Consider the following 19359-nt stretch of genomic DNA (forward strand, 5'->3'; position numbering starts at 1 on the left):
ATCTCACCTGGACTACAGCAGCTGCCTCCCCACTGTTCTCCTTGTGTCTACTATGTTCCCCTACATTCCATTTGTTGATCAACAGCCAGAGAGACCCCCAAAAGTCAACATCAGATCGATCAGGTCACTCCCCTGTTTAAATCTCTCCAATGTCTTCCCATTACAATGAGAATAAAGCCTAAACTCCTACTGTTGGCCTGACCATCAGCCTCTACTCACTAGTCTAACCCCCTTTCCTAACACTCTCTCCTCCCTCCCTGAGTTCTGGGCACAATGGCTTTCTCTTTCTTAAACATGTAAAAATCTTATCATTTTTTTCTTTTTTAATTTAAAAATAAACATACAGTAGCCCCCCCCTCCCCCTTACCTGCAGGGGATATATTCCAAAACCCCCAGTGAATGCCTGTGCATCGTACTGAACCTTACACATACTATGTTTTTTCATAAACTTACATACTGATGATAGAATTTAATTTATAAATCAGGCACCGTAAGAGATTAACAACAGTAACTAATATAAAATAGAACTATTATATTATAATAAAAGTTATGTAAATATGGTCTCTCAAAATATTTTATCATACTGTACTCACCCGTCTTTACAGTTTCATGGGTAGATGATTTGTGCTTACTACCGTAGATCTTAGCAACCTCAGCATCAGATTTTTTTCTTTCTTTATGAAGTTGAGAACTTTCACCTTTTCAGTTAAAGGAAAATGTTACAGCTTCTCTTTGGCATGTCCAAATTGCCAGCATCACTACTCTTGCACTTTGGGGCCATTATTAAATGAAATAAAGGTGACTTGAACACAAGACTTCAATACCATAAGTGGTCGATCTGATAACCCAGACAGCCACTAAGTAACTAATGGGCGGTTAGCATACAAAGCGTTGATACGCTGGGCAAAGGAATGATTCACATCCCAGGTGGGATGGAGCAGGACGGCTTAAGATTTCATCACACTACTCAGAATGGCACACAATTTAAAACTTACGAATTCTTTATTTATGGTATCTTCCATGTAATACTTTTGGGCTACAGCTAACCACAGGTAAAAACTGCTGAAAGCAAAACCACAGATAAGGGGGACTGCTGTATATTTTTTTCATTTAATACTCTAAGTTCTATATGTTTATATAATTAACAATATCCTATTCTTATGCCTAAAATTCTTCAACAAGCAAGGACTAAGGTAAAAATAACTCTTCAAGGAGCACGGATTCGAGAGTACAAGTATCGAGGTCTTTTCTGACGTGGGCCTTTGTGCTGGCAGTTCCCACTCCCCGAGGCTGACCCTTCCTCCTCATTCAGCTCTCAGCAAATGGTATTTCCTTAAAGAGGCCTCCCAGGCTAAAACTGTCCCTGCCACCATCGCCCTCAGCAAGTCACTCCCTACTAAGTCTCACTGCCTTTTCTTTCCTCGTAGCATCTCATTATCTGGAATGCCTTTCCAGAATGCACAAAGTGTCCCATCTTCCCCACCAGAGCATAAAGTACATGAGGTCAAGGACTTCATCAGGTTGACTGCTGCATCTCCAGCCCTCATACACAGTAGATATTCAATAAATGTTTCTGAATCAGTAAAAGTGGACCTTAAAAGATGTTGGAATTTGCCAGGAGGAGAAGTACAGGTAAAGTATGCTATCAGCCTAACAGTGTCATGGGTGTTGGCTTCCCCAAGGAAACCAACATCAAAATATGTAAATTTCAGCCAAACTTACTTGGGAATGGGTACCCGAATTAGCGTCCCTTCCACTTCTGGGTTCAGATTCATTCCACTTTCTCTTATAGCCTTGATAGCTGCAGCTGTACACTGAAAACCAGATCAAAAGGTAAACAGAATTAGTAAATAATTATTACCAGATGCAAGCCCTCTGTCGATAACTGGCAACCCATCTTGGCAGAACATGGAAACATTTAGTTCTGTTACCAGTAAGATCAGGAAGTTACATTGGTGTAGAGTGCTTTGATCAAGCAGAATAGCAAACTATGTCCACTCCTGGTACCAGTGTACTGCGGGAGGAAAAAAAGCAAAGAGAAGGAAAAAATAAAAAGAAAACAGCTCTGCTTCTTTGAAAAGATTTCAATGGTTTGAGGCAAGACAGATCAAAACCACAATAAATCCTCAAGGGAGGGGGGCTGGTCTGTACAAAGATTGGTGTAAAGACAGATGAAAGATTTTATACATTAAAAATTCCAGTTGACATTTTACACTCAAAATATACCCGTGCCGACTTGGAATGAGTAAATAAATTTAACTCATTCGTATCTACACACACAGCGACCTCACTCATGCTTTGGAATGAGCAATGGCTCCCTGTGGGTGTGTGCTCCAGCAAAGAGAGAATGGTGTACTGGCTGCAAGCATGGACTTTGGAGTCATAAAGAGCTCAGTTCAAATCCCAGCTCTGTTTACCATGTGACCCTGGGCAACAAGCCTGACCTCTTGGGCCTCCATTCCGTAACCTGAGACCACATGGTACATACACCTCAGAGAGGACTGAATGAGGTAGCATGAGCAATGCATCTTGCTCTGTATCTGGCCCACAGTAACACCCAGGGGAGTTATTACATACATTTAGCATACAGAGGTAAGAATGCACAAAACCCCCAAACAAGGCTGAGCGTATGTCATCACGTATCTTATGCACTGCTGTCCTGCCTGTCTCCCTCCCTGTCATCCTCCAGGGTCTTCTCTGACACAGTCCAGCTAACGGGCCAGGTGGTGCACTGGTACTCTGATTTCCCAAAGCGCCTCACCTCAAGCAACAATATAGCCACACCTGGCATGCAATCCTAAAAGGTAAAAGACAGCAGTGTGGAAGAGAGATGCTTTCATTGGCATGACAGTGAAATTCATGAAAATGAGGCCTCTGATATTTTCCAAAGAATTTTAGGTTTGACCAGAGCCAATCCACATCACTTGGATTCACAGGACCAATTTTCGACCTAGAGTTCCTCCCTCGACTTCTGGTTCAAAAGAATGGGGTTTGTGTCACACCTATTTGATTTTTCCAGGGTTTGCTTTGGTTTTGAAAACTTACCTATTTTATTTTTAAATGGCTTTAATTCTACAGAGACATGAAGGGTAATCATAGGTGAAAAGATAAACCAGAACTTTCACATCAGATGAATCATTTCCATGGGAGGCTGTACACAGAATCTAATAGTGTGGCTACTGCTTAAAACAGTACATTTTCTTTTATAAAGAATACATTTTTATTGAAACATCAATAAAGGAAGGTAGAGGGAGAGACAGAAACATCAATGATGAGAGAGAATCACTGATTGGCTGACTCCTGCACTCCCCCAATAGGATCGAGCCTGCAACCCGGGCATGTGCCCTGACCAGGAATGTGACCTTCTGGTTCATAGGTAGATTCTCATCCACTGAGCCATGCCGACTGGGCTAAAACAGTAAATTCTTAAAATGGTACCTGTGGCCACAGACTATTGGAGCTGGAAGGGACTGTGACAGCCAAGTACAGTCCCTTCCTCTTGTATATAGGACCTGTTGGATAAAGTCACATCCCGAAGCACATATGGTCTTCCGGAGAGCCGAGAGCTGTACAGTGAGGACCTTACCCATCACACTTCCGCTTACTAGCAGAGTTAAGAGGAGACAGTAGGCTCCTCAACTCTCAGTCCAGTGATGCTATTCTGTCCATATTTTCTTCCAGATCCCCTAGCTTAAGTATTTAGTAGCACAGGGGATTTGACTTTTTTTTAAGTAGCCCAAAAATAATTTGCTGCTGTTTTAAGGGTATCTAGCTCCTTTAAGGGTATCTTAAGATAAAGGTAAATAAAAGAGCTAGATAAAGAAATAAAATATCCCTCTGCAACAGAACAGCCATTTTCTTTTTCTTTTTTAATCTTTAATTTCTTTATTGGTTAAGGTATTACAAATGTGTCCTCATCCCTCCCCATTAACCCCCAACCTCCTCCCTCCTCCCCCACCACCACTCATGTTCTCATCCCCCTGTTGTCCATGTCCATTGGTTTGGCTTATATGCATGCATACAAGTCCTTTGGTTGATGTCTTCCCCTTACCCCCACCCTCCCCTACTTTCCCTCTGGGGATTGGTAGTCTGATCTCTGTTTCTCTGTAATAAAATGACACAGATTTTCTACCGTTAACAATAAAGGGAGAATCTCCACTTTGAAGAGGTAGCCTGATCTCAAGTCTCCCAATCCTTTTCTGATGCTTCTCACTGAATGCCTGACAACTCACTGTGGTAACATCCTACCACCAGCCCCTCCCTTTCACAGTAGGACCCCAGTGTTTCCACACAACCTCCCCCGGTGGGCACCAGAGCACCTACAGCTGATACCCAGATGGACAGTCACTATGTCTCAATAGCTACATCTTCCCAGTACAAGGCTCAGTGCCAGGCACATGGCAAGTGCTCAGTAAAAGCTTGTTGCATGACTATATTAATAAACTGACTCAGATCTATTAGACAAACTCATCTCCTTACTTTTACTTCTTATATATAACCCCCCCCCCCATCCTTATTTTGTACTTTACTTGTTCTGTGTCCTTTCATATGCAGAAAAAATGCAAATCAGGTTTCATTTTGAAAAGAAACCTACTAGAAGAGGTAGTTCTAAAACATTCTAAATATGTATATTTTGGTTTGATGTGGTAGGATGCAGAAACTCAGGGAATTACAGTCATTTTCCCAACATGACTTCTGAACTACTCAGGGCTCAGATGAAAAGGAATATATTTCTATCGCATTTCCATCTTTTATCTTAGCCTTTGTCCCCTCACTGGAGGGATGCTCACCAGTACCCCAAGGCAAATAGAAAGTTCTCAAATGGCAACACTGACCAAATGATTGTGGCTGCTTAGAGAACTCTGGAGAGAGAGATCACAGATCCCATCTGGGGCCAGGCAGGAAGGAGTGCTGTCATCAATTAGCAAAGGCTGCTATTGCCATTCTTAAGTTCATCTATGCTAAAGGACAAGAGATGATAAAACTTTTTTGGACAGGTCAAGTCCTTAACCCTTTGGGTTCAAGTCAACTTTGTTAGTGCCATTTCAGTGACTGGCCTTCCATTTCCTTTATATCCCAAAGAGTCCCTAGAATGTAAGGTCTATGAAAGCAGGAACCTTGTCTGTTTTTATCATCAGGGAATTAATTCCAGCACCTCAACTAAAACTTAATATCTTACAGGAACTCAAAAAGTATTTGTTGAATTAATGAATGAATGGTTAAAGGAGCACAGGCTTTAGTGCCAAACAGATCTATGTTCAAATCTTGGTTCTGTCACAACGGTGTGAGCCTCAGGGAGATATTGTACTTCTCTGAGCCTCAGTTTTCTCATCTATAAAATGGAACATATAATGCTTAATTTTAGAGAGTACCTAGAAACAAAACATGATCACGTAAAAACAAAACATGAGAAAGTAGTGCCCGGCAACACAGTAGACACTCAATACACATTGGCTTTCTTCCTTCCACAAGGGAAATAATGGCGCCTACAGACTTTTTTTTTTTTTTCATTTGCTTTTTCAAATCATGCTTTGGTTTTTTACTCCCTTCTTTTCTTTCCCATCATTAACTCTAGCTGCAGGCAAGTTTATGGAAAGCAGCAACTATGTGTATCATTTATCAAGCAGGACACATGTTAAACAAATGCAACACAGTTTTCTGTCTTCAATGCATTTGAAAGGATTATGCATGTAAATCTGCATCGTGTCACTACAGCATGACACAGAAAAGCGCAGGTTTGGAAAGAAAGCCAACCGCATGTGAAACAGAAAGGAATTACATAAACACAGAGAGGATTAGCTCAGCATTTTGAAGCTATGAACCTGGGTACTCAATGGACAGCTTCTAAAGTGAAGGAAGGAAATGTTTAGTTAAGACTATTTGTTTAATATATACACCAGATGAGATAAAGGAATTCAAAAGACAATGTAACTCACACTTCCTCATTCTGTCCTTGTAAAGAACCTCTTGACTGAGATGCTTGTAAAAGTTTTTTGTGGGGTTTTTTTTCTCCTTTAAAACCCACAGAATTTCAAGTTGGATGGCAGAGATGCTTTGGTTGAAAAATGAAGATATACTCTAACTTCCTAAGAAAAAAATTAAGCTGTTAATACCTCCTCCTACCTCATAAGATGCACTGGTGGCCAATCACACTTCTTCTGTGAATGCCATTCGCCATTTAATAACAGAAGTGGCTGGCTCTGAAAAGCAATCTGCCTGATGAGGTCTTCAAGCTGTGTAATTAGGAGGCTATTCCCTAAATTGGCCTGCAGTGCCAATGGGATTAGGTGAACCAGGCGGAGAGGCCTCAGCAGTTCAGAGGGGGCCACGAAGGGTAAGAGTTGACTGTTCCCTTTTAGTCCATTTCTCAGCTCCTCAGTAACAGCAGGATTGAGAGCCTCCCTTCCATCAACTTAATAACAAGTATTCATCCATTTGTGGAAAATTTACTTCCATGTATGTGCCAGGCACCGTTTTAGGTGCTCAACACAATGAGTAAGTTAGATATGATTCCTGCATTCCAAGCTTACAATCTAGTGAAAGTGAGATGGAAAATAAAGATATAAATATATAATTATTAATAATGATAAGTGCAATAAAGAAAAAGAACTGTGGTCTATAAGAGAGCTTAGTGTGGAGGAGTGGTTTAGATTGGGTAGATTAGGGAAGGCTTCCCTGAGAAAGTGACATTTAATCTGTGACCCAACCAATGTCACCCCAATAAATAAAATGGATATATATATATAAGTATATATAGCAATATAGATATAGATATAGATATAGAGATATAGCAATTAGCCAATCAACAGTGTTCCAAGCAAAGGGCAGAGCCCTTGCAAAGCCCTGAGGATGCAAAGGGTGTGGTGTGTTTGAGGAACTGAAAGATCAATTTAGCTAGAGAGGTGTGTAAGGATGTCAGTAGCACAAGACTGGAGACACTGGGAGACACAGGCAGGGGCACATCATGCAAAGCATTCTAAGCCACAGTAATCTTTTTCTTTGATACTACTTGAAGCCATTAATAAATGTAAAGCATGGGAATAACATAATCCAATGTATATTTTTAAAAGTTCGCCCTGGCTGCAGTATGGAGAAGGGAATGGGGGAGGAAGGAATTCAAAAGACACATGGTCTGAACGTGTTCACAGCAAGGCCTTTTTTCTTACTCATATCTCTAATCCAGTCTGCCAAATCTAGCATGTTCACCTTTGGTCTATGTCTTTGGGACAGACACACTGAAACAGACCATTGGAACAGGAAGGGACTTGAGCGTCCTTCACCTCACATTAACAACAAATGAGGAAATGGCAGCCCAGAGAGTGGAGCAAGGTCAAACAGCCAGCTAGCAACGGAGATGGGACCGGGTTCCAGGTCCTCGAGGACTTCAAATCCAGGTCCATTCCCACGGGACCACTAAGAAGCCCCTTCTCTATCTCAAATTGACTTCCTATCACAGCCCCAAGGTGGCAACAATAATGCAGCCCACCTTCCAGGCTGGGAAGCACTGTGCTCTGTGCAATACTCTGCAATGGTCAGTCCGGTGTGAAAGGAATGTGACCTCCTGGAGGATCTGCTCAAACACTAATGCAGAGGTACAAACTAGTGGCTCGCTGAAGTGGTTTTTCTCTCACAATCTTAAAAAAAAGTGAATTAGTTATCAATATTTAACAAGAATCTTATATAAAAATGTGGATTTTTGGCTTCTTCTGGAAATAAAAAATCGTAATACCTGGCAATGCTGATTGCCAGGCCTACATTTCTGGGCAAAGGCTGCTCGCAGGGCACAGGCTCCCCAGTTTACCACAGTCCCCTCCAAGTTGGCCAAGCACCAACCACTGCATCGCCAACATTGTTTTTCTTAGATGGGGCCTGCTGCAGTAGTCAAATTATTTGCCTGGCTTCTATAGTGTTTAGCAGAAAAGGAACTTAGAAACAGGAAAGAGCTTTTCCTTCTCCCTCCATTATGCCTTCTCTCTTATTTCATCCCAAGCTGGGGGGAATACTTCTGCTGCCTTGACCCAGCCTCCTCCTTCCAAAAGACAGCATGAATAAGGACCCTGTGAGCCAGGCCACCTTACCTCTGGGAAGCTGGCCATATTCACCAAGATCAGCTGTGGCGACTTCATGGAGATCTCGCCAATCTGGTTTAAAGCAAGCTTCCCATCAGCGGTTACCACAGTGATATGATCAAGGGATCCTAAAACAAAATAAATAAAAAATTATAGGGTCCTAGAATTCAGAAAGACCTTAGAAGCCCCACACCTAAGTCCCTATCTACTTCAGATTCAACTAATGTTCTGGGTCCCTTATCAATGTGGCAAGACCATTCCAGGGGCTTTCACAGGAACAGCAGTGGCCCGTGATGGGAACAGCTTCGACATACTGAGAAAACGAGGCTGGAATTCCTACCAGCAACTAGGGTGGCCAGCCATCCCGGTGTGCCTGGGCCTAACAGGTTTCCTGTGACACAGGACTTTCAGAGCTAAAACCGGAAAGAGTTGGTCACCGCTCCAGCAGCTTTGCCATTTACTAACCATGAAACCTCAGGCAAGTTACTTATCTTCTCTATACCTTGGTGTCCAACTCAGTGAAACAATAACTTGCAGGATCAAAGTGAGGTTTATAGCTAAATACAAACCATCAAGTGTGTAAGCACCACAAAATAAGCACATAGAGAGGATATCTCTTATTAACCCTTAGCTCTTAGAGCTACTCTGTAGCACTGTATTACGATCTCCACTTTACACAGAGAAAAATGAGACTTGGGAGCTAACAAAAAATACTCAAGAGCCAAGCTTCTGAAGGCTTGGGGTGGAGTTGGGTGGGGGCTGGGTGGAAGGGAAGAGGGGAGAAAATAGGGGACGTCTGTAATAATGTCAACACAACAAGAACAAAACAAAAAAACCTTAAAAAAAAAAAAGCCAAGCCTCAAACTCAGGTATGCTAAATTCTGATTCCAGTCAGGGTTCTTCCCCTTTTACCAGTGGAACTCAAATGCATCAGAATCACCAGGGAGTTTTTTCATTTAGATTCCTGGGCCGTACCCCAGAGATCCCAATTCTATAAGGGATTGGGAGTCTGTGATTTAGGGGAAGCCTATCATTTTTTTAAGATCACCACATGATTCTGACATGCAGCCATGTTTGAAACCCTTTTCTTATACCACCCACCTTGATTTTGGTACTTAGATCCTCTTTAGAAAAAAACAAAACATACACCAACTATTAACACTTAACTGTTACCCTGGATCTGATCTTCTTCCACATCTGAATTCTAGAAAACCCTGGGCAAAATTTTCAGAAACCCAATAGGCAAGCATATAAAGCCACGGTTACAGATAGAAAAGGGGCATTATTTAAAATTCCTAGTTTCCCATTCAAATGAGAACTAGAGGGGGGAAAAAACCATACTATTAACAGTAAGAACCACTCATGAAGACCCAAAGAGAAAGGGGTGGGGAGGAAGGGGTCTTTTAAACAATGGGGAATTGTTAGAATAATGTAGTACCACACTACGGCCCAAAGATCTAAGTAGAAGTACTCAACCCTATTGAATATCACCACAAAAAGAAGGTGGTTGATACCATTGGCTTTAATCCAGAAAAGCTCAAGAGGTATAATAGCAAAAGTTTCCTTGATTCTGAAGACAAATGTCCTGGGTTCAAATACTAACTCTGCCACCTCATGATTGTGTGACTCTGGGAAGATCCTTCAACCTTTTTTGTGTCTGTGTCCTGATCTCTAAATGGGGCATAAAAATTGCACTTATCTCAGAGGGTTGCTTGAGGATTAAATGAAAGAGTTTACAGAAAGCACTTATAACTGTGTCCTGGCATATACAAGTGCCTCATAAATGATAACTATTATTATTATTACTTCCTGACTTTCCTATATTTTACCCAAACTAATCTATTTATAATTTCTCTAGTACAGTCTTTCTTGCCTTAAGACATTTAGCATATAGTTTTCCTTGTCTGTTCAGATAACTCCTGATCATTCTTTAACACTCAGTTATAATAGCTTCTTTTAAAAAAAATATATATATATATATACACACATATTTATATATACATATGTGTGTGTGTATATATATATATATATACATATATATATATAATTTTTTTATTTCAGAGAGGAAGGGAGAGGGAGAGAGAGAGAGAAACATCAATGATTAGAGAGAATCATTAATTGGCTGCCTCCTGCACATCCCCCACTGGGGACTGAGCCCGCAACCCAGGCATGTGCCCTGACCAGGAATCGAACTGTGACCTCTAGCAGTTTCTAACCTCAGAAGTCTTATCTGACCTCCTAAACTGTATTACAAACCCCCTCGTGAGTTCCCAAACATCTTATGCATCTATAATAATGATAGCCAATATTTGTTGAACACTTCCTATGAGCAAGAAATTGTGCTAAAAGTGTCTATAATTGATTTGTTTTTATTATCACAATAACCCTGAGATAGTTCCACCATTTCACAGAAGAGGAAATGGAGGCACAGAGAGTAACTCGCTCAAAGTCACAAGAGCTCTTAACAACGGAGCCTGAATTCAAACCCAGGACTGACCAACTCCTAGCTAAGGTCTTCACTCTGCTTTACTATAATTTTACACATTTTGGATTAAGTGTGTTCCTTCGAATTAGGGCTCTGGGAAGGTGGGGAGAATGTCTTTTCTCTATCTACAGCACCTATTAATCAGCACAAAACAAGTGCTCAGTAATGCTTTGATGAATAAATGAATGTATACATGCATGGATGAACGAGAGAGAGCAAGAATGGACAAATGAATAAACCCATATCTTAGACAACTATTAAAAACAATCAACTACCTTGAAGATAGAAACTGTTGGTAGACAGATGAAGGTGTAAGAAGAAAAGTGCCTGCTGGTTCAGATAGTAATGAAAGATGATATAGAAGAATCTAGCCAAAAAAAAAAAAAAAAAGACTGGCTACGTTCAGCCTGTTTCATCCAGTCTCTTCATGGCCCCAAGTTCTACGTAGAGCGTTACACAAACATAACCCTAAAGAGAAAGAAGCAAAGAGGAAATACCAACGGGAGGCCTTTTGAAAATGGATCTTAATTCAGCCTTCCTGGTTTGCCTGAGATCCTCTGCCACAGGAGTCCCAACATGGGCTTTCCCAGTATGCAGCGTGGTGTTCCCATTCCCTAAATCCATATCGACTTAATCCTTTTCCCTCAATCTGTCCCCAGCGAGAATCTCCTATAGCCTCATTCCTGCCCCTCATTTTCTCAGAGGTTAACTTTTAACAAATTACACTCCCAACCTCTTTCCAGGCCATCATCTTTTTAAGTTCAACAAGAGTGGAGCTTGCTAACTAATTTTAAGTATCACGTTTCTCCCTGAGCTCCTCTCAAACTACTCTCTGGTTTCGGCTGCAGAATGTTAACAGGCCAGAAAGCACAGGGGAAACAAAGCACTTTATCAGTTTCATACCTACAATAATAAGCAAGTTTAAAATAAACAGTTGGGAGAGATTGAATGGCACGCTCTACTGTCAGCAAAAGCAGAATGCCCCAGTCTAAAGGTTGACAAATGACGGAATGGTCTTCTGGTTTCACACTGGATCTTGTCGCTGAACTCAGGATGTTTCTGCTGGTGTTTATAAATGGAGCTGTGTATTTTTCACTTGGTTTTATTAAGAACAAGCTCATGAAATATTTTCTAGTTTCCTTACAAACTATCCAAACCAAGATGTGAGTGGGAACCGCCCAAGCTCCCACAGATATCTTCAGAGGGGGTCCCAGGCTTGACTCTAGATGATGACAATTTCCAAAAGGCCAATTTTACAGCAATTGGATTTTTCCTGCCTGCCTGCCTGCACCATTAGCTGACAACTCACTTCTTCCATCACATCTGCAAACAGTTCGCCTAGACAGTTCTGACATTTCCCACTTAGAAAAGCCACTTTCAGGAAGTTATTAACCCAAACGTAATCTTCCTGGTCAAACATGGGGGTACAGAAATGCCTCAGGTGGGCAGGTTTGCCGCCAGTTGGTTCCCAGTAAGGGATAAGAACGGCCAAACAGGACAAATTGGAAAAAGTCAGACCAAAGATGTCAGCTACTATGAGACTAAATACCTAGAAGCATATATAGTTGTTTATTATTATCATAATAAAACTCCCAATTTTTTAAGAGTACCATGAGAGCCAAGAGCATGCCTGTTTTATTCACCACTGTGTACCAGTACAATGCCTGGTTCATAGTAGACAAATATTTGCTGAATGGATAAATAAATGTTAACTATGTGCCAGTCACTATGTCAGAACCATTACATATGTTACCTCACTATTTTAATATGCACCCCAAAGCTATAAGGTAGGAATTAGACAAGGAAACAGAGGAACAGAAAAATACAGTAACTGCCCATGGTCGCCAATTAGTAAATCTCAAAGCTGGAACGAAAACGCAGCTCTGCCAAACATGATCTTTCCCCCATGCCCTTCTCCAAAATACTGGTCCAGTCACTAACCTGGTGAGGTCCTTATATTGACAGTCTTATTGAAATTATCCTTGAGTGCTTCCATCACAGACTTCATTTCTTCTTCCACCTCTTCCAAGCTGATTATATCCTCCACCAAGGCAGTGTTAAGATTCACTCTGGTTTGGGACTGTCCTTTTCCTTTGGCTAAAAGGTCAACATTCAATGAATAAAAGAACAGCAGACAATAAACAGAGACAATAAACAATCAGTGAAGAAGTGCCTACTATGTGCAGGGCAAAATTCCAAGTGCTAGAAAATTACAGAACATTATCACTGCCCTATAAAAAAAATGTCTACATTTACTGAGAGTCTACTAGAGAGCATGGTGCTAATAGCACTTTCTCAGACACTACTGAAGGCACAGACTTTATACAGAGATACCCCAGGTGAAAATCCTGGCTATAATGCAAGCTAGCCTTATGGCCTTGGGCATGTTACTCTACTTTTCTGAGCACCAGGTTCCTTATCTGTAAAACGGATAATATCTATATTGCTAGGTTGCTACATGGATATAAATTAAGTAATTCAATACCTAAAAGAGCATTATCCACATGGCAGACACTCCATAAGTGAATTAATTCCTTGTTTTTTCAGAAAAATTAACAGAAGATGAGAAAGTTAAAATGACTTGCCTAATATTATAAGGTCATGAAAGAGTAAAACCAAGATTTGGTCCCAGATCTTCCTAATTTTAAACCCATGAACTTTTCACTAAGCTGCCTCCATAAAGTCTAATTGGAGATACAGAAATATATTAATTAATTATAAAATAAATACTAAGACAAGGATATGCAAAGTATCTGATAGCTGGTACAGACAAACAGAACAACAATAGTTCAGAAACATTTACCACCACCAATGGTAGTGATAATGGCTTATATTTTAGAAAATTGACAGCATTGGAAGCTAACTAAAGTTCTGTTTTATGTCTAAGCCATCATGGCAATTTTTCATACACATTCTGACCACTATGGTGAGTAATACAAATATTTTTGAAGGGTGAGGGAAGGAGAAAAATAGAAAAACATTTAAATAATATCCTACAATTATTTTTTAAATAATCAATAAACATTTATTGAAATTTATTTACAACAAAGACTACTGAACATCTACATGAGCTAGATCCTGTGCTATTTGTATAGTGCATATCTCATTTATGTACCTCACATTTCCTCATTTGCAAAATGGTGAGACCTGTGCTTCACTGGATAATTATAATTCCTTCAAAGGATAATTATAAGGATTAAATTATTAAATGTAGGTGATTTTTTAAAAAATTTAATATAACATACAAATCAAAAGTTAATACTGTTGTCACTATTAAGAAAACATGAGTCTTCTATGCATTAATAATCTTTCAGTGACTTGTTAATTTTCCTATTAACAGAAAATGGAAGGTTTGCATGAAACCATATAAAGAAAGTCAATGGAAAAAAATATTTAGCAGCATATTTCTAGCACCATCCTTGGGAGTGGACTCCCCTGACCCACCACTTCAAATAGCAGGTCTGTTTGACAATTTTCTGTCACTCATTTATTTAACAAAATTTTTTGAAGCATACTATATGTCAAGCTCTGTTAGATGCTAACCAAGAAAAACATAGGCCCTCCCCTCATTGGGTCCAGCATGGAAGACATATAACAAACAATAATCGAACCTACAATGAATTAACTAATTAATGAGTACTGTGCTAAGTACATCAAAGGTAAAATAACAGTGCGCACGAGTGCACGTAACAAGGGACCTGACCCAGTGTAAGAGGTCAGGGAAGGCTTCCCTGAGGAAGTGACATTTAAGCTGAGATCTGGGGTATATCAAAGTCTCATTCCTGGATGACACAAACCATTAAGATCATCCATCTAAATCCATAGCTCTAATACCCCTTACCCAACAACCTTCTGGTTTTAATTTTACTTCCAACATAGATCTTACTATAAGGAGAAAAATGGGTTGATCCCTGCCTCAAGCATTATACCTTTAATTCTAAATTTAAAGAAAGAAATTAGGCATTTCTGAGCTATAATAACATATGAGCAACATGATAATGAGAAAACAGGCCGTAGGTTCTCTATCACTGTGACCTTTTAAGCTAATCAATCGTATTATGTGAGAAACCATTTCCTCATGTGGCAAGGGGAGAAATTCAGTACATCTCTGATGTCCTTCCAGCTATGATAATTCAAGGGCTAAATATAAGAAAGGGGTGAGGAGGTCAGATGTCTCTACCTTTGGCTTTCTTGGTAGCAAAATGACGGGTTGGTATAGCTGCATAGGCCACGTATTGTCCGTGGTCATTTTGTCTTCCACTCACTGTCTTCAGCACAACTTCTGAAACAGGTCTGGTCAAGGCTGCAAGAGAATTGCAAAAGGCAGGATGGACCAAGCGGAAGCACCTTAAACCCAAGGCCATGACTGAAGTCAGTCTGTGTGAACATCTAAAAAGAATAAGACAAAAACAGACTCTATTACAACTTCAGAAAATAATCTGAATCAATTATCAAACAACTCCTATAAACTGAGCTATGTGTTAGGCAATTTAAGTACATTATCTCTAATCCTCCTCCCAACAGCCTCCAAGGAAATATGATTAGCCCCATTTTACAGGACAAAGAAACTGAGGCTCACAGAGATTTAAGTAACTGGCCCAGTCTGTAAGACTCCAAATCCCCATGCACCAAATGCTTCTTACTACACAAGAAACACAGAGCTAAGCAAATGATGCTAATTAAATCCTTATAAGAGGAAAGGCACTACTATAAAAAGGGAGGGCAGAGCGCTGGAAGAAAACTTTAAATAAGAAAACAATTTCAACAGGCATAAAATGACTGGAAAATTCACACGACAGCATTTAATTAAAATTTTCTTTGGTTCCTTATGCACTGATTACCAATTAGAATGCACTTTAATGTGAGTCTGAAGCATGGTTGAGGTTTGAGGTCTTCCATGTTATAGAATTAAAGCTCTGGAAAATGCCACCCTTTTCTGTGCTAACACAAGTTACACATTATACTTCTGAGGTCTTTGACTATGGAAAGATGCTAGAGTCTACAGCTACCTCTAGGATAAAACACAGTCCTAGCAAACTGACAAATGTGCTTCTGCCAAGAATCGGGCTAGTACTCATCTAAAAATTAAGAACAATTAGCCTCAAATACCTGGAAGCTACTGTCTGAAAATCAGTCTCATACTGCACTAAAACGAAACAAAATTTCATCCTCAAATTTTGATGATGTACAACAGCCTGAATAAGAACATGGGTTTTGCAACCAGGAAGGCTCGGAACCCATTGCCAGCTCCATCACTCACTAAATGTCCCTGAACATCACTGCACCTTGATTTCCTCAGCTGTCAAATGGGGATATAGTTATTTCTTAGGGTTGGGAAGAATAAATGAGTTTGTGCAGATAAAACACTTGGCCCAGTGGTTAACAGACAGCCGGAGCCCCCAAAAGGGATATCTACTGATCGCTTTGACACTTTTCCTTTCAAAGACTTCCACGACACGGTCAGACACAATAAAGAAATCTCGCATGTCACTACTGATGTACTGGTAGCCCAGAGTCGGTCAGATCTGGATGTAAATTTCAACTTTGGGCAATTCACTCCATTTTTCTGGGTATAACTTTCCTCATCTGCAAAATGAGAAAAATATCCTGATCTTAAAATGAGATGGTGAATACATGTAAAACCCCTAAAACAGTGCCAGGAACACAGCACCTGCTTAATAAAAGCTATCATTATCATTATTTTTTAAAAGAGCAAATGAATAGCACAAAGGCAAATAACTTCTCCTGATGGAATTTTTAATAGCAAGAGATGCTAGATGTCAGTGATCAGTGTGTGAAATCAGTAAAAACAGATCTGGACAAAAAAAACAACAACAAATGAATAGCATTTCCTCTTCTTTAATTATTACCAATAGTTACTATTAACACTAGATTGCCCAAGGAAGTCATTTTGACTGCTTTTTAATTTCAATTAGAAAAACAATTATGTATATAAGGACACAATGTCTTAGAATTTTGTGCCTTTTGTACAACATATAAATGCGTTTATTAATAATTGTAGTTACCTCCCCCTCCTTCATTTCTGGTATATATATGTGTGTTATACCTATATTGCCCAAAAGCAGTCATTTTGACTGCTTGGGAAATTATGACTCTTATTATTGAATTGAGTAAATTTCTTATATGACCAGTTCGGCTCTGTATTGAAATAACAGTTTTCATTTTTTTCGATTACCGTCACATGATAACATACAAGTACATGATAAATTGTCGATACTTGATAAGTTGCAGTTGCTCAATAAGCTAAACTAGTACTTGATATTCGAATCTTTATGCAGTGATACTTGTTCTAATAAGTTGTTTATTTTATTTCTTTTGCGCCCTAAATTCATGAAAGAAATGTCGAATAGAAGTGAGTTATTGGAAAAGCTAAGGAACATAAGTGAAGAGTGCTCCGATATTATTCTTTCACAATGCAGTCATTTTGACTGCTTTTGGGCAATATAGGTATATACTAAATTTCAGTCTTTCTAGTGTTAATTGAGGTCAGGCCTGGGTTGCTTGCTTTATCCATATTACGAGTATTTCACTTAATCCTTTTACTAATACCACAAAGAAAGTATAATAATCTCCATTTTACAGATGTAGAAACTGAGGCTCAAAGACATTGTCACTCTTTAAGGGCATGGAGCTAATAGCTCTGCCCTATTTCAGCCAAACTGTCCACAAAAGTTTGGCTCTAAGTGAGGTTTCTATATCTAGGTTTTTGCCTAATATAGCCAATGCCTAACCCACACTTACATCCAAATACGGCTGTATAATAATGTGTGTTTCTTGTTTTTTTAATCGACAAGGTCTCAATCTGGCTACTCCATTTAAGACAGGTTTCCTGGTGTTCCTGTTGCAGGTCATAATACCAATCCAGAAAGCAACAGGAAATCAAAATGGGTTAGAAATAAACAACCTTTGCCAGAAAACACAACACCCAAAAGCAGACCCAGCACACGTGAACCGGAAGCCAACTCTATAAATAAACCACATTGCTGAAATGCTTAAGGCGTAGGTTTTAATTGCACAGAAGTCAGGAAATTTCAAAGTGGAAGTTCAATAAAGGCAGTCCCTTGGACCCTTTACCTTAAGGATATGCATATTAACACTCAGTTCAGCACAGATGAAGTCAAGAAAAGCAACTGTTATGGGAGCCCAAGTATTATCCAACAAAATTAACCTATACTCAGAAAAACTGTGGCAGGAAGCACGCTGTCTTGAACTAGAATCTCAGCCCCCCCACCACCACTTACTAGCTGTATGACCTTGGGTAGACCATTTATCCTTTTTGAGCTACAGTATATGGTACACCGCATCTTTCTCGTGGTGGTATTAATGAGCCTTTAAAAAGATAATTGTTAACTCTAATAATGAAACAATAGCTACTACTTATATAGTGATAACTGTGCCAGAAACAGTTCTAAGTGCTGTACTGCATACATTAACTCATGTGAGCCTTTCTATAGAACCTACTTTAACAATATCAGTTAATATTTGTGTCATTATTTGATCACTGTCTAATTCCTTCCATGTTCTTATAAGCACTATAAGGACTGGCCTATGGTTGTCTCGCTCACTGCTGTATCCCCAGTGCCTAGCACAGTCCCCGGACACAGAAGACACTGAATAAATGAGATGGATACATGAATGCAAGTCTAGAAAAATTAAGTCCTTGCCCAAGGTAACAATGCTGGCACCAGAATGAGAATCTAAACCTCAGACAGTAGCTCCTGAGCTCTACTTCCCAACACTGCTTCAATTACCTTCTCGTTTGCCAGATTTTCACCTTAGATGTCAAGGCATGTTTTCCTCTAAATTCGGGGCCATGTAAAGTTATGTATAGTACCTGACTATACACAGAAGCAAGCCCCTGGCACAGCCACAGGAGGGATAAGACACTTCCATAGGTGGAGGAGGAGCTTTTGCCTAAGAGGTAGGAAGTCTGGATTACAATATTCCTCTCTCAGCATTCTCTGCCAACCGTCCTCTTTAGATTCATAACCACCTGGTATCCAAAAAGCACTTGTGGCGGCTCCACGACTGACTTGTGGCTTGTAGCAGGTCACTTCTTCTACCTAGGTTTTGTTTTCCTCAACTACCTTTCCAAGGATAAGACTCTCCCAGATTCTGAGACATGCGATAGGACGTGGCGAAAGGAAAAAGGCACCAAACTTAGAGAAGACCCGGAAGCGAGTCTTGGTTCCAGCACTTACTAAGACGTGACCTTGGATAGGTCAGACCCTCGGGACCTTCGTCTCATCTGTACCGTGTAGGTGATAATACCATTCGTGGAGCAAATGAGATAAGGGCTGCAGACGCACTTTGTAAACAGAGGAGGGCTGCTGAGATGACAACCGTCTTGCCACGGGACGGGACGGCACAGGGTAAGGGTTGAAAGTTGAGGCTTTGGGATTTAAGCTCCATTAATTACTAGCCACGTGACCCGGGTAAAGTTTTTCTTTTTTTCCTCTGCGCTTCCGTTTCTTCATCATGGGAATAATGATATCTATACCCGTGGTATTGTTCTGGAAACTAGTATTCCTGCTAGGTGATGGGCTAGTAAATAGCGGCAACAATTTAGTAAGCGACGCCCCCGTCCCGCCCCCCCCCCCCCCCACACACACACACATCAAACGCTCGAAGTTCTTAGCTAATGACACGTGTTCCGCCCCCAGCCCGTGACACCGGCTCTGATGCTACATGTCCCGCCCCCAGCCGTAAGGTCAAGCCGGACTGGATGGGACTTGTCGGGGTACCACGATCAGGCCCCCTACGGTCCCTAAGAAGTCCTGGGGT

At 40.4% G+C, this 19359-nt stretch overlaps 1 protein-coding gene across 5 annotated transcripts in view; it reads right to left on the reverse strand.

Moving 5' to 3' along the window:
* Nucleotides 1-19359, reverse strand: part of MRRF (mitochondrial ribosome recycling factor) — a 42872-nt gene that overhangs the window by 23308 nt on the left and 205 nt on the right. Inside the window, exons 2-6 of one of the 5 annotated variants that reach the window (XM_059657742.1) lie at nucleotides 14735-14857; nucleotides 13140-13238; nucleotides 12496-12651; nucleotides 8079-8197; nucleotides 1723-1814 (exon numbers count right to left, since the gene is read on the reverse strand). In XM_059657742.1, the coding sequence (XP_059513725.1) occupies nucleotides 1723-1814; nucleotides 8079-8197; nucleotides 12496-12562 (278 nt within the window). In that variant the 5' untranslated portion in view covers nucleotides 12563-12651; nucleotides 13140-13238; nucleotides 14735-14857. Of the gene's footprint in view, nucleotides 1-1722; nucleotides 1815-8078; nucleotides 8198-12495; nucleotides 12652-13139; nucleotides 13239-14734; nucleotides 14944-18776; nucleotides 18866-19359 lie in introns of those variants that run through there. The other 4 variants (XM_059657740.1, XM_059657744.1, XM_059657739.1 and 1 more) reach the window with 4 other exon arrangements.

This window comes from Myotis daubentonii, chromosome 11 (genome assembly GCF_963259705.1).
Source record: "Myotis daubentonii chromosome 11, mMyoDau2.1, whole genome shotgun sequence".
In the NCBI taxonomy this organism is placed as follows: Eukaryota; Metazoa; Chordata; class Mammalia; order Chiroptera; family Vespertilionidae; genus Myotis; species Myotis daubentonii.